Source organism: Musa acuminata, chromosome BXJ3-4 (assembly GCF_036884655.1).
Source record: "Musa acuminata AAA Group cultivar baxijiao chromosome BXJ3-4, Cavendish_Baxijiao_AAA, whole genome shotgun sequence".
Classification (NCBI taxonomy): domain Eukaryota; kingdom Viridiplantae; phylum Streptophyta; class Magnoliopsida; order Zingiberales; family Musaceae; genus Musa; species Musa acuminata.
In genome coordinates, this window is record NC_088352.1 from 34,868,253 (window position 1) to 34,884,188 (window position 15,936).

Below are 15,936 nucleotides of genomic sequence, written 5' to 3' on the forward strand. Positions count from 1 at the left end.
TTAGCAACCAAGAAATTAATTATTATGATAAATACACAACTATATACAAATAAATGACAAAGACACCATTTTGGCATATTTATAATGGGAGACCATCCATCCATCCATCCATTAGTTTTGACCTTTTTATATTTTGAGCAAGTTTGGAGCTTCAACATCTGCACTGCACTGCACTGCACATCTAATATAATCCAGTGATGCCCTGACACCTATTACTGTACATGGGACGTAAACTAAAAGGAAGTCCACATTTATTGGGTTTGTTTCCATGTGTCCATTAAGCAATAATGGTGAAATCCATGAGGAAATTACCTTCGGCTGTGCCCATCACTGCACTGATCACTGAAGGTCCCCAGCAAGGACTAGTCGTTGGCTGCTGAGGTACCATGATTTTTGGCATCTCCTTTGGAGGACATGAGGATGTCAACAAGCAGAAGAGGAGCCTACAGTAATTTTCTTTTTGGCTCAAGGCATTTGGTTTTAGCTTTCTGGTTATGGAGTTTAAAGCCCTGCCCGAGGTTCTCAAGTTGCAGTGGGTTCTCATCCGAAATGATAGCTGATGTTTGCTTGTTGGCAGGGAAAGAAGGTAACGCAGTTGCTTGCCAAACTTCGTCTGCGATTACTTGCTGTCATCATCTGACATGCTTCTTCCTTCTCCAGGGAAGATGGAGAACGAAGTAGAGCGAGCATTATAGATCACGGTTTCTGTTCTTGCAGAACTTGCAGTGCAGTGCAGTGCTTTGTTTCTGGTTCCCAAGCATTTGGCCCATCAGAGATTGTAACGATGGCAATGGAGGCCCCATTAAAAGTTGCTTTGGGCACAATTGCTTTTGTAGTTTTCTGGGTTTTAGCTGTGTTCCCCGCAGTTCCCTGCTTACCCATTGGAAGGACCGCAGGCTCTCTCCTCGGCGCCTTGCTCATGGTCATCTTCCGAGTCATATCACCCGAGGAGGCCTACAGCGCGATCGACCTCCCAATTCTTGGCCTCCTTTTCGGGACCATGGTCGTCAGTGTCTTCCTCGAGAAGGCCGACATGTTCAAGTACCTGGGCCATTTGCTCTCTTGGAAGAGCCGAGGAGGGAAGGACTTGCTCCTCCGGATCTGTCTCGTTTCTGCAATCGCGAGCGCTCTGTTCACCAACGACACCTGCTGCGTCGTGCTAACGGAGTTCGTCCTCAACGTCGCGAGGAAGAACAATCTGCCACCCAAACCTTTTCTTCTGGCACTGGCGTCCAGTTCCAACATTGGATCCGCAGCTACTCCGATCGGGAACCCGCAGAATCTAGTGATCGCTCTCCAGAGTGGCATGTCCTTCGTCGAATTCCTGTCGGGGATCGTCGTTGCGATGCTCGTGGGAGTAGTCGTGAACGCGGCCATTCTGCTCTGCTACTTCTGGAGGTTGCTCTCGGCCGACAAGGACGAAGACGTGGACTCAGCGGCGGCGGTGGCGGCCGAGGTCGATGTGAACCTGCATCGGTTTTCGCCGGCCACGATGTCGCACCTCAATATCAAGAATTCTCAGGCATCGGCGAGTGATGCTTCGGCACAGAGCTCCATTTCAGGTGCTGCGAACTTGAGATGCAGGACTAGTAGCGCTGACGGTGGTGTAACGGATTCTGCAATGGCGCCGAATCCATCGAGAGATGGAATTTGTGTAAGCGGGGACGACGGTGCATCAACAACTTGGAGGACGCAATTGTGGAAGACATGCGTCTACCTCGTCACCGTTGGAATGCTCATATCGCTCTTGCTGGGGCTGAACATGTCATGGACAGCCATCACAGCGGCTCTTGCGCTCGTCGTCCTCGACTTCAAGGACGCACTCCCTTGCCTTGAAAAGGTAATGCATATATATATATATATATATATAGACATGCATGCATGCTTTCCGAAGGCTTAGCTCTGCTTGGAGAAGTGCTGATCGCAACGCTCGTTGCTGCTTCAGATTTCGTATTCCTTGTTGATATTCTTCAGCGGGATGTTCATTACGGTGAACGGCTTCAACAAGACCGGCATACCGAGTGCCTTGTGGGAGTTCGTGGAACCATACGCACAGATTGATACCGTCGGAGGGGTTGCGTTGCTATCCTTGGTGATTCTTCTGCTCTCCAATGTCGCCTCCAATGTGCCCACCGGTACCTTCTATCTCTTTTTAACTTATTTGAGAGGAAACCAAAAAGAAGAAGTCATTCTACTTCACACTCTGCTTGTTTCAGTTCTGCTGCTGGGAGCGAGGGTTGCGGCATCGGCTGCAATCGTTTCCCTGGCCGAGGAGATGAGGGCGTGGCTGATACTGGCATGGGTCAGCACAGTTGCAGGAAACCTCTCCCTGCTGGGCTCCGCTGCCAACTTGATAGTCTGCGAACAGGCTCGGAAAGCTAAATCTTTTGGATACAACCTCTCCTTCCTCGGCCATCTGGTGTTCGGAATCCCTTCCACGCTCATCGTCACTGCTATTGGCTTGGTCTTCGTCCGAAGTTGATCGAGCGAGCGAGACGAAAGCTATGTGGATCCGACAGGACCAGAAGAAACTGGTTCTAGCCCCACTACTAGTGATTTCGAAATTGTTGCAGAACAAAATAATACTAGAATGTAAATTAGGCCTTCATCGGTTTAAGGACCGGAGATGATTAGCTTATCCTTATCCTAATAAGACTTCATAAATACGCCATTGTGCACTGAATTGTATGAATTTCTATTCTCTCCTCTATAAAATCTTTCGGATCTGATATCTTCCCTACTATTTTCCAATAAAGGTACTAGTGTCGTAAGAGAATGTTCTACAAAGCATTTAGCGTTCCATAGAACATATACTTTTATCATTGTTACTCCCTCGAAACTGTACGAAGATTAAACTGCATTTTCAGAGTGTGTGAGGTGGATTAATCAAAGGCTCCTCCAATGGTCCACTCTGACACAATCACCCTAAACAGCATAGAAGACACGGAACCATGCATCTAACATTATTTCAAAGTAGTTTGCTTAGACATATATAAAGTAGTTAGGCTGCCAAATTAATTAGCGTCCGATATTCAATTGAAAATTGTTACCAGTATTAACAGTATATTATTACCATTACTCTGGATGGTAACCACTTCCGGTTCATGACGGACAGAAAGCACTTGATTGAAAACGCAAGCTTCCGGTGGATCCAATAAAGATACACCGCTAATTCACATACAAGGGTTTTATTTTTTCCACATACACACCCCAAAAAATGAAAAAACAAAAAACAACTATGCAACTGTATATGTACATCGGATGAATAATACAAGGAATATGAAACAGCAACTGTGGTATGCTAAAAGACCGTTTGTGAACTCCAATCACCCTTTAATTTTGATCTGAATGTTGGGCTTGGCAAAAGGGCAAATCGAACATCAATATCTTCTGGTCATTTACTGCACATCATCTTTCTTGAGCCACCATCTTTAGCTCGGTGTGACTTCAAGGAGGTTTAAAATTAAAAAGCTTACTCTGTAATATTACTTCTACCAGAATCTGTCTGATCGATTTGTAATACTGTATGTGCAAGTGGGTTGAAAGCCTTCAACAAAAGACCCAGAGCAAAGGAGCATGATGCTCGAACAACTGCATCTGGTGATCGATTCATTCGGGTTACTAATGCTGCAAACACCTGGTAGAAAAAGGACATTAAGTTTCTCTTAAATAGATCCAGACACCATGGATCAGCAAAAACAAGAATTTTTATATAACCGGCCAAGGTGACAGCAAGCAATGGTGCTAAGTAACCGGCCAAATGCAGAAGTAAAAACCTGCAAACAGTAAGGAGCCAAAGACCGCTGATCTTCTGAAAGTGACAGCAAGCAACTGGAGAAGTAAATTGCATTTGCTTGTATAACCGGCCAAGGTGAATCAAAAGCCTGTGGCAACAATATGCAACGCATAAGTGTTTTACTGTAATCAAATGCAACAAGAATACCTCCCAACTATACCTGGATCAATGGTGCTAAGTAACTATCAACTCTAGAGGCCAGGAGTTGATAGACATGCCTTGATAGATCTCTTATGAAGTCCTCATAATCGCTTCTGATACATAAGGAAAAAATGGCTCACATGATCATTTAGAAGTTGTAGTTCTTGACTTCTTGTACGAGATTGGACAACCTAAAACTGACCTTCTTTCGGAACTGAAAACTTGTTTGTTAAAAAGGGCAGAGAAGCCATCAGCTTCTATCAAGGGTGCAAGCTGTCGAAGGGTATTCTAATCAATTGAAAAGAAAAAGGTCAGCTGATCACTGAAAAGCAAAATAAACATAAAGATGGAAAACTCTATAGCATCATACCCTGCATGCTTGACGAACATTCAGATCATCATCATGAAGATGAAGAATCAGGCGAGGGATAGTGGCATGAACCTAAATGATATAAAGAACAATGAGTGGGAGACAAATGAACTATGACAGCCTCCAAAAATAAAGCTACATTAGCCACTCGTTCTTTCACAGAAAGGACATTTTGCAACAGAGACTAATCAAGCGTATATTCATGCAGTCAGCAGATATTTAAACAAGCAGCAAGAAGTCATAACATCATTCAGTGACACTGAAATCCTTGATAAGCACATTAATAAATTTGTCAATATCATGTTACTAACCCCATACATGAACTTCTAACTAGCTTTAAAAATGGGAACAGTTTGTCTTGCACTATACTTGTTGACTTAGTTGTTCAGCTTCCGAGTTCCAGGTTAAGGAGATTGCAAGCTCATCTATTAATCAGTCAGCCATGGTATCCTAACAACATGCTGCATCAAAGAGAAGCCCCCTCTTTTTTGTTTAGTGGATTAAAGAATGCTATCATTTGGCCTAATTAAATAATACAAGATTTCCTTATAGACTTTATTTTGACAAAAATAATTTTGATGAACACAAAAGGTAGAACACCTACTCATGAAATTTCACAGTACTTTGAAGACGAAAGCAAATCTGCAGGTGTGTTCCAAGAAGATTATCATTTGCTTGTCCACCCTTAACAAACTTATGCTGTCTAGATATTTCTCAAACTCATGAGATCCTTCCGGAAGAATTTGGAACATCCATTTTGCATATGTAAATTCAAGCAGGTATAAGAAAATAACACTTTCTTGAGACATCACAAATACAAAAAACGGATTCAAAATTCAAGAAGATCCTCATACAATGCGTCACCATTTAATGAGCACCCAGACCATGAGTCAACTGAATTATTTTGTATGATATACACAATCTTATAATTCTACTATCAATCAAAACTCAGTTGATCCTAGTACAATGAGTTTTATCCAACAATTGATCCTGGTACAACGAGTCAATCTCATCCGACAATTTTAAACTTAGTACTAGGATCAATCTTTAGATAAAACCAAGGTTTTTAATTTCGAATGACACCACTCGTACCGAGCGATACGTATTGGTCCGCCGACAGACTGGTACGCGGACCGCCCGCTAATGGGCGGTACTGTTGATTGGGGTTGTTTCCGCCCCGTTACCACCCGAAATTGGTCAGTGACGGTCGATTTCGACCGTCGCCACCCGCTACCAGGCGGTATTAGCCGAGGGAGAAGGAAGAAGAAGGAAAAGAAAAGGAAGAACTTGGAGATCCGATGTCGCTCTCCCTCGACGATCCCGATCAGTTGCCGCCCTCCCTTGTCGGACACTATAGATGAGATGTCGCTTCCTCCTCGCCTGAGGCGACGAGGCCTCGGCATCGTCGGCGACTTCTCATTCGGGCGAGGAGAAGAAGCCTCGGCGACATCGTCGAGGCTTCGCGGGGAGAAGAAAATGATGTTTCTTCTCCCCACGTGGGGAGAAGAAACGAGGCGATGTTGCCCCTTTTTTTCTTTATACACACACACACACACACACACACACACACACACACACATATATATATATATATATATATATATACCGCGCAATATGCCAGAGCGTATTGCTCAGTACTCGTACCATACCGTACCGAGTTGAGCTCGATACTCCGGTATAGTACGAAATTACGAACCTTAGATAAAACTCATTGTACTAGGATCAACTATGAGTCAACCTTATCCAATAATGTTTACAACAAAAATATTGGTATGGTAGCAGTGTATCACACACTTAAGGAATTGAAAACTCATTCGACAAATTTTATACCTTTCTCGACATTTTGCTAAAGATCAAGTTTTGTCCATATATACCATTTGAACATCCTAATCGCATGTGATAGTTGTACATCTAGTATACATACCTCACTGAGGATAAATAGTACACCTTGTTTTAATTAACCATCTGCAAAAATTGTGTTGTGGATGAATCTTCACAAGAAAATCTCACTGACTTCACTAATTAGGACATTGCAAGGAGACAAATCTTGGCAACTCTATCTTTTATTTGTATATCGACGTACAAGTCAACTAGGAACTTAATGGGTTATCAATAAATTGTTTTTAGAAAAGGAAAAAAACAACAAAGAAGGAACGCATTGGTAACTCCTCCGGTCTTAAGGTAAGAAGAAACTAGGTTGACAGAAAAACAAAGAGAAATGCACACAAAGATATGTTTCATGTATTACGACAGTGAAAATATGAACTCTCAATCCCAGTATTGCCTTTCAGTGTACTTGCTATCTTTTCTGCCTTGATCTTTAAAGCTAAGTTTTTAAACCTAATGTCATATAAACCAAGGTTCACAATTTCATACCGTACTGGGGTATCGAGCTCAGCTCGGTACGGTACAAGTATACCGAGTGGTATGCTCTGACATATCGCTCGATATATTTATAAATAAATAAATATATATATATATATAATTTAAAAAATAAAGAAAAGGGCGATGTTGCCTTGTTTCTTCTCTCCGCGAAGCCTCGACGACGTCGTTGAGGCTTCTTCTCCCTGCGTGGATGAGGAGAAGTCGCTGATGACACCGAGGCCTTGTTGCCTCATACGAGGAGGCGACAACTCATCTGCGACGTCCAGCGAGGGAGGGCGACGACAGATTGGGATCGTCGAAAGAGAGCGACACCGGATCTCCAGGTTCTCCCTCTTCTTCCTTCTCCCTCGGCTAATACCACCCGATAGCAGGCGGCGACGGTCGAAATCGACCGTCACCGATTGATTTCAGGTGGTAATAAGGCGGAAACAGCCCCAATCAATGGAACCGCCCGGTACGGGCGATATCATTCGAAATTAAAAACCTTGATATAAACCATTCTAAAATGCTGCGATCAATTCCTCTCTCTAGGAGCTGATCATAAAAGAACTAAAAATCAATCTGACTACATATATACTTACACATACTGGTTGAATTGCTTCATATAAACATGTATTTATAACAGCCTGACGAAAGGCCAGTACCATTCCATATTATACCTTGGTACAAGTTGGCATCTATTTCATACTGGATGGTACCTATTGGCATAATTACCGAGAATGCGAATACCATATTGGTCCAACAAAACACAGAACTGGCATCAGACAAATTTTGAACCTGGGTATATCCAAATCCAACGGTGTCTAAGGATTATAGAAGCTAAGACAGGATTAGTAATCATATTGGGAACAAATAAAATATTGCTTTTCAGTTGGTGACAGCATTTGAGTGAAATACCTGCTCAAGAAAAGCCTGATGTTGTGAACCCATTCCAAAGTTGCTTAATGCTCCATAGGCTGCAAAAGCATTCGAACGCATTTTCTCATTCATGGAGATCTGTTCACAAAAAGCAAATATTATCCTGATGTTAGTGTCATGCTTTATGGGTAGATACTTAGCTGACAGGAACATGGACAGAAAGAATGCAAAGTATCTTATGAAATTAAAGAGAAACAGAAATAGGGTTTCCAACACTCATGTTGGCAACACCTGGTCACACATGCACATATTTATCTAGAAGCTAGATCACAATGTTATAATTATTTTAGCATTAATTGGCATGCGACCGTCATGAAGGTAAATTTGCAACTTCTATTCAAACATGAAATGAAGGAATCTCTAAGTTACAAATTTCATGACAGAAAGCCACAAAGCAGAAACTTAATATAATCCTTAATCAATACAATACTCATTTGAAATATTTTCACCTGCAAATGAGCAGTAAACAGAGCACTCACTGTATAGCAATCATTGCAGTATATTTCCAATTGCAAAAAATGCCATTATAAGCACACTTTTCATGTTAAAAATATTAAGATAATAAAAAAAGTAAAAGACAGAAAAGAAGACACTAAGCATAACATTACATATACATAAAGCATAAGCAAGAATGTCTAAACAAATACATGTGGTGCCATGTGACCAATTGTCACAGGTTGGACATGGTGCCTTGCTTAGCTAGGAAGCACGGACACATCATTTTGGTTGGCGTATCCGTGTCGGACATGTATCCGACACGGATACATCACCGACATGGCCTGAAACGTGTCCGACACATACCCTATTTATTCTTTTTTTTTTTTTTGGGACACGGCATATCCGTGTTGGACATCTCCCGTGCCCGTGCCCACGCCCTTCCTTGCTTGACACTTGCGTGTGGTGTTGAGTCGCGTGGCCTTCACATGAGGATGGGGGAAGCTAGAGGAATTTGGGGGATATGGGGAATTTGTGGATTTCTCACCAAACCTGAAGGCGAGGTGTGTGAACACCAGCGGCAAGTGGAATTGCAGCGGAAGCAGATTCAACAAACTTCAGTAGAAGCAACAGAGCACCAGATTGCAGTTGAAGTGACACTGTTGCGTCTTTGCCCTCGTGCCTTAAACTTGCTTTCGCTGTCCCCTATTGCACGATGCACGCCCTCGATGACCCGTCGCTTATCACCATATGCACTCGGTGTCCCTCTCGCCCTCAGGAACCCATTGCCTATCATCAGCACCCTCACTCGTAGGTTTCTCTTGGCATCCCTCTCGTCAATCCGTTGCCAACAACAAGAATCATGGCTTCCCTCAGCGTTCCTATTGCCGACCCATCACTGACCGTGTAGAACGAGCAAGCGATTGTGATTTCAATCCTTCTGTTTGTTTTTAATATTTTTTAATTAATTTATCACCTTTTATATTTGTATTTTCATGTTTTCCCAATTATATATTAGATATAATGTCTTACTATTATAATGTTTGCCTACTATAAAAAGCCTAAATTATGAATAAGATATAATAAATCTACTATAATATCTAAATTATAATGTCAGCTTCTTATTCATTATAACTCAAGTGTATAACAAGAGTAATAGGTTAGGTCTTAGTCTTACTATTATGATTTTTTATTACTGTCTCTTATTACTGCCTCCTATTCATAATAGGTTAGATCTTATTTATTATGCTATATTAGCCATGATATACGTTACATTGTGAATATATAATGATTATTGTAATATAATTTTTTATTTTACTTTTGCTTTTACGAAAACACATATAAAACACATATAAGGCTCATATTAACATGAAAATTCCACTAGAAAATATAATTAGATTTAGATGATTTTAATTAATTAAATTTGTGTGATGATATTTATTTGTTCACATTGTTGAGTCTATAAAATTTAAATATATATGCTATAAAACTCATGCTTTATATTATATTATATATATATATATATATATATATATAATATTAAATATACACATGTCCTCACCGTGTTTGTGTCCATGTCATGTACTTCTTAGTTGCTTAAAGCAAGGTTTATAATTTCGTACCGTACCGACGTTTCAAGCTCAGCTCGGTACGATACGGTATGAGCGTACCGAGCGGTACGCTTTAGTGTACCGATCAGAATATATATATATATATATATATATATATATATATATATATAAGCAACGTCGCCTCGTTTCTTCTCCTTGCTAAGCTTCTCCCCGCGTGGATGAGAAGTCGCCAACAACGCTGAGGCCTTATCACCTCAAACGAGGAGGAGGCGACATCTCATCTGCGACGTCCGACAAGGGAGGGCGGCAACGGATCGGGATCGTCGAGGGAGAGCAACGTCGGATCTCTAGGTTCTCCCTCTTCTTCCTTCTCCCTCGGCTAATAGCACCCGGCAGCGGGTGGCGACGGTCGAAATCGACCATTATCGACCGATTTCGAGCAATAATGGGGCATAAACAGCCCTAATCGACGGTACCACCCGGTACGGGCGGTATCATTGAAAATTAAAATCCATGGCTTAAAGCCAATATCCTACCTTTAATGCAGGTGCTGGTTATCAATAGAGTCAATAGGAATTGTTATGGCTAGACAGTCACTTCCTGCGTGTAGATTAAACAAACTTACAGATAAAAGATTAAAATGGAGATACAATACTGATCGTCCCGCACGGATAGAGGACTTAATACTTTTGAAGTTAGTATTTGGTTGCTTGTGTTTTGGTGTATGTGGTATTAATAGAGGATTCTCAGTAAAGGAGGTTACCTGTAGATTTCTCAGCCGCACAGATAGATTTATTAAAATGGGATCTACAGCCTCTTCAGATGATGAGCTGAGAACCTACAGTCAGATTTAATCCGTATGCATAAGACCATGAAGACTAAGAAATTGTAAATATTTATGTATGCTTCAAGGAAAAAAGTGGTACTACACAAGTATCTTACACTAAGCAAGCATTGTACTGCAGTTAATTGAACTGATTCATCAGGGTCTTCGAGTAAAGCTACAATGACTCCAAGAACTTGTGCGATGTAGTTAGGCATATGACTCTTTGGAATCTGCAATGAGGTAGAAGAATATAAATCAGTTATGGAAAACATTGCTGTAGCTGTTTGTTTTTCAAATAAGATTTCTTGCTAATACATGCAAAAAGTGTGACATATATATAAGAACTAATTACTGCATGAACAGGATTCACAAATAGAAAATATAAATGACAACAGAGACCATAACATGGTAATGACTGATAGGTATTCATAATTTATACTTGTACCAATCCAAGGCATAAAAGATAAGTATGGCAAGTTCCCTTCTGAGATCTGATAACTATAGCTAGAAAAGGTGAATTTGGAGTTTCTCAAACTAAACGAAGATACCCAAGCCATTCAGAAAAGAAGACACAAGAAAACATGAATACAAACAGCAAGAAAAGATTCGAAAATGCATTAGAATTAACATTACACCATATAGACCAAACAAATACTAGTATGCAGAAACAAAAAGTGCAAGCAAAACAATTCAAATTGTAATATTGCATATTTGCATGAACATTGAGTAGCAGAAGTATAACAAATAACAAAGAGTTCAGGATGAGAGAAAAAAAATCTACAAATAACAATTGGATATGGAGGCCAAGCAAATAGAAAATGTACCTGCACAAGACCGCGCAGACAAAGGCTTCTCACAGTTGGTGATTCATCTGAAACATGCAAGCACATTGCCTCTACAATATGTTCCAGCAATGAAGGTAATCCGTCACTGCATGAATCAATGAAATCATAAATTGAATTGTCTCATGAGTAGACATCTATAATTTGATAAAAACAACAGATGCATGAAAAGCAGTGTATATGTTGGTCAGATTTACTAGTAATGTGTAGTGAGAGCTGAAGCACTTTGAACAGAAAAATCTTAGAAGTAATGTGGTCAAATCTGCAAGGACGACAACAAAATTGTTTGAAGGTATATACTTTAGTAGATTGGTACATGGGGAAAAACAAATTAAACATGTTTAATTTAAGAATCATAAGGTACAACAATGTCATTTGGCAGTGCATGGTTTTCCTTTGAAAAATATCTAATACATCTTGATACAGACCAAAGAGTCAAGTTTCCATTGTAGTCTGGTTAGTTCGTATAAAAGTTACATTTTTCTCTTTTAGGAAAATTCAATGTACTCTATTCATATTTAATGCACTTGATTTTGCATTATTGGTCCTGTTATCATTTAATAGGGCATTATCTATTATTTGGTGTAAAAATTGGCCAAACAAGATAACATAACTTTAGGGAGTAAAATTTAGTGGACACTAGGAAAAGATTAGACAAATCCTTATCTTATTCAGTTTTAGTCATGGATTGCCACACCAGCCGAAATAGTATGAAAGGGTGGTACAAATCTGTCCGAGGGCTGATCGAAACCCAAGCCACCCTGTTTCAATCGAGCACTTGATTTGTGAGGCGTACCAATCATATTGCCAGCTGATATATATTGATGTCATCTCAATAGTTTAACTTGCTCAAATCTTAAGAGTTCCAACAACTAATCCAATATCTCAACACTTTTCTTTGTAGGTGATTCAAGATCTAAAGAAGCAATTTTCTACAACAAAGAATCATATGACAGTTCTTCCACGATGGAACTGAAAAAGAAAAGAATTTCAATTTTTGATCCCTATAGCCTAGAAGTTCTATTCATTTATGGCTTAGATATAATTCTTAGTTAATTTTAATTTATATAGCAAGAAATTAGGAGGAAAAAACCTTAAAATAGGTTTTTTTTCTTCTCAGTCTCGACTGATTTTTAGTTTTTTTGCTAATTGTCAACACATACAATCGATCTGGCCAGGGACCGATATGCGTGATCTGTACAAGACAACAATCTATGATTTTAGTGGTAGTTGAGTTATTTTAACTAATCTATATAAAAACATACAAACGAACATATGAATGGCACTATTTTATTATCTTCTTGATTATGTTTTCTTCTGGCTTCTACTCTACTTTCCATCGCTTTGATTGCTCACCTTTTATCCCATTTTGCAATTTTAGTTACCTTTAGTCACTTGTCGCATCAATTTGATGCAGTTGCATCCTTGATGCAATGCAACAGATCAGAACACAAATTTATACTACTGTTATTTCTTATTGTGTCAACTGATATCAAAGAAATTCATAAATCCTTGCAAAAAAGAATAACATTTTCGAGCTATAATTTTCTACCTTGAAATTCTATTCAAATTTTCTACCATTTTTATCCCACTCACAACCATAGATTTAATTCTTGTGTATGTCAGGCATATCGCCAAATTATCACTTAACATCGACTTCCTGACTTGGAATCTAGGAGGGGCATTATGGAATATGCATCATGAATTATTACATGGTTCCGAGAGTTTCAATTATGTAATGGTGCAATTGGAAGAGTTTCAACCAACAACAATGGACCATGCTAAAAGAAAAGTAATGTTTGATCGAATGTTTATAAAATAAACAATGTCTAATAGTAAAGGTAACAACTATCATAATAATCTATCATATTTTTATTAATAACTTCATAGTTAAACAGTGATGGTTGTGAAAGATATAAAGGTGCCAAATACCTATGACGAATGAACTCTGACAAAGCAGAAGCAGCAGCTTCCCTTTGAAACCTTTGATGCCTGTTTAATGCTTTGCTCAAAATCATACTTATCGGCGAAACCTATCAGATAAATCATCAACAGTAATCAAAGAGAACTCAATTAAAAAAAATCTAAAACTGTTAGTTAATATAGCTACTTTATTATCATATGTTTGCACAATTAATGAGACACATCATGCAATGGTGGTTCCATACATGTCAGCACGGAAGCATGCTTTCTCAGAATGTCACTCAAGAATCTATATACAGATGTCTACCATCAACAAGATTTCACTAATACAAATGTGTGAGCAAATTCAGAATTATTAAAAATCAGTTATTATGCTTACTTGGTTAGAAGGGTCAACAGAAAAAGGACTCAGCAACATAATTGAACAATTTGTCATGAAGAAATTCTATAAAAGATGTTGATACATTTTTCTTTTCAAGGCAAAAAGCAGGAGTAGCCACTCAACCTATTTCATTAAGAACACTGCAACTAAGTACAAGAACAATCAATAACATGGAACTTGATATATGAGAAGATATATAAAACCTTAGCATCATCCTTGTCAAATGTTAGACCACAGTACCACACAACTCTCAGGGGGCAAGAAAATGACAAATTTACAAAAGCCAAATGACAGCAAAATCTTTCATGGCTATAAATGGTCCTATAGTTGCAAAAGAAAAAAAAAATCATTTATTGCATATTGACACTTGATAGTAAGGTTCGCCATACCGAGGCGTACCACTCTATATGGATGATACGTACCAGTCCAACGAGGGAGTGATATAAGCGGTACATCAATATGTCCCACTGTATCATGTGTTAGTACGCTCGGTATGGCTCGTTATATACAGTACCAACAGTTAGTCGGTAGACTCAGTACATCGGTATGGACCAATAAGGCGAACCATGCTTGACACAATAGTATCTGATATTGAGAACTAGAATTTCAATTAGAAACTCTCGTTTTTCTTATTTTCTATTAGCTTTCAAATTGCCTCACGTATGCATAATGCACTCTGCAATAGAATACAACGTTTATATTATATACATATATATATACATATATATATATATATACATACATATACATATATATACATATACATATATATATATATATATACATATACATATATATATATATATATATATATATATATATATAATCCTTAACAAGTATTACTTGCTAGATGAATATTAAGTGCATTCTATGTGTTGCAATACATAAGCTTAATATAGTAAATATCATCAATAATTTCAAGGGTAGAGATGCATGAGATAACAAACAGGCTTGGAAATGTCTCTTAAAGCATTATTTTTGTTTTCTTCTCGTGCCTTACTAAAATGATATTTTAGATCAGAAACCAAATCACTGTTAAATATCTTAACTGATTACCTCTTTAGGTCTTTTCATGGAGGTACAGGAAGCAATCTCCTGAATCAGATCAATCAACTTCTCTTTGTCCTTGTGTTCTCCATCTCTAGCCAAAATCTACGAATGAAGAAATATTCACTGTTTCTTTTCACATTTCTCATAACTAGTTGGTAGTAAGTAGTTATAGTGCTCCAATAGTCAAACTGATTCCTGATTAACATGTTAAATAGGAGTTTTACCTTGCCCATCTCAATATCCCCCACACAATCACAGAAAGATTGAAATGCTAATAGCAACAACCTACAAGGAAAAATACAGAATACTCGGGCACCACTGACTTAGCCAACTAAAAGAGATAAAAGCAAGATAAACTTTAGGAAACTTGTAGTACCGTAAAGGTTCAAGTTGCCCCAGGCTGGCCAACCCATGGCAACTTCCAAGCTGCAATGTAAGCGCAGAAAGAACAGTAGAATAACTTTGTTCAACTGCTTTCTTTCCAATTTTACCACCTCCTCTGTCATGAATTTAAATTTTAAAATATATTTGGAAACTTCATACAGATGATACAGAAGGAAGAAAGTTCCAGTGAACATTTACATAACACATACCTGAAAAATGCAGTAATAGCAAGAATAGCTGCTTGCTGAATTTGGTTGTCATTTTGAAATTCAACAGAGTAAGCAACAATTTCTCCCTTGTCTACATCAGTCTTGGGTAGAGGAGTTCGATCAAGAACAGAAACCACATACTCAAGAAACGAAAAAGAAAGCACCGGATGCTGGGAGAATGCCTATCATGAGAAAAATAACAGGTGAATGAAAAAACAAAGTGGAAAAAGGAGAAACATGTTGAAGAGTATGTCAAGTTTTCTGGGTTGATAGAAGTGTCTTCAGGTTGCTGGGACTTTGTATCATAACCTAATAGAAGAATTAGATTTGAATCCAACCAAAAAATTTTGAAGTACTATAAATAAACATTTCTTGCAAAAATCTTCAAAAGTTCAATGTCCTAATCAATACAATTATCATTCATATAACTTGAAAAAATTATTAACAAGAAGGTTGCCTGTAGATCATATTTCCACACCATGATTGCTCATCATAACTGACCATTAAGCCAAAACACAAGATAAAAAAAAAATAAAATCAGTAAGCTTATCTTCCAAGATGGCTGTCTGTTCTATTAGCTTCTCACAAATCATCGAGCAGTTGACTAAAAATAAATAATGCAAAATATAGCAACACTTCCATCACAGGCCTCAATATTTACTTAACCAAGAGCTCATGATATAAGTATCACTTCCAGAGCGCTA

At 38.7% G+C, this 15,936-nt stretch overlaps 2 protein-coding genes across 3 annotated transcripts in view; one reads left to right on the forward strand and one right to left on the reverse strand.

The window, feature by feature from the left end:
* Positions 1-502: 502 nt before the first annotated feature.
* Positions 503-2,743, forward strand: LOC103982320 (silicon efflux transporter LSI2-like). The gene is made up of 4 exons (XM_009399330.3): positions 503-586; positions 661-1,840; positions 1,946-2,135; positions 2,217-2,743. The coding sequence occupies exons 2-4, from the start codon at positions 785-787 to the stop codon at positions 2,480-2,482; spliced, it is 1,512 nt and encodes a 503-aa protein (XP_009397605.2). The 5' UTR covers positions 503-586; positions 661-784; the 3' UTR covers positions 2,483-2,743.
* Positions 2,744-3,105: 362 nt separating this feature from the next.
* LOC135636577 (protein SHOOT GRAVITROPISM 6-like) overlaps positions 3,106-15,936 on the reverse strand; it is a 47,589-nt gene continuing 34,758 nt past the window's right edge. For both annotated transcript variants that reach the window (XM_065148369.1, XM_065148368.1), the window contains exons 38-51: positions 15,233-15,414; positions 15,016-15,138; positions 14,864-14,924; positions 14,646-14,741; positions 13,217-13,317; positions 11,267-11,372; positions 10,559-10,672; positions 10,380-10,454; positions 7,590-7,688; positions 4,308-4,379; positions 4,140-4,225; positions 3,957-4,050; positions 3,777-3,884; positions 3,106-3,637 (exon numbers count right to left, since the gene is read on the reverse strand). In XM_065148369.1, the coding sequence (XP_065004441.1) occupies positions 3,473-3,637; positions 3,777-3,884; positions 3,957-4,050; positions 4,140-4,225; positions 4,308-4,379; positions 7,590-7,688; positions 10,380-10,454; positions 10,559-10,672; positions 11,267-11,372; positions 13,217-13,317; positions 14,646-14,741; positions 14,864-14,924; positions 15,016-15,138; positions 15,233-15,414 (1,482 nt within the window). In that variant the 3' untranslated portion in view covers positions 3,106-3,472. The remainder of the gene's footprint in view (positions 3,638-3,776; positions 3,885-3,956; positions 4,051-4,139; positions 4,226-4,307; positions 4,380-7,589; positions 7,689-10,379; positions 10,455-10,558; positions 10,673-11,266; positions 11,373-13,216; positions 13,318-14,645; positions 14,742-14,863; positions 14,925-15,015; positions 15,139-15,232; positions 15,415-15,936) is intronic.

What these genes read in the sequence shown, in the direction of transcription:
- LOC103982320 (XM_009399330.3), top strand. Translation starts at nt 785, where the DNA reads ATGGCAATGGAGGCCCCATTAAAAGTTGCTTTGGGCACAATTGCTTTT. An exon ending in CACTCCCTTGCCTTGAAAAG is followed by an intron (nt 1,841 to 1,945) that starts GTAATGCATATA and finishes TTGCTGCTTCAG; the next exon opens with ATTTCGTATTCCTTGTTGAT. An exon ending in CGCCTCCAATGTGCCCACCG is followed by an intron (nt 2,136 to 2,216) that starts GTACCTTCTATC and finishes TGCTTGTTTCAG; the next exon opens with TTCTGCTGCTGGGAGCGAGG.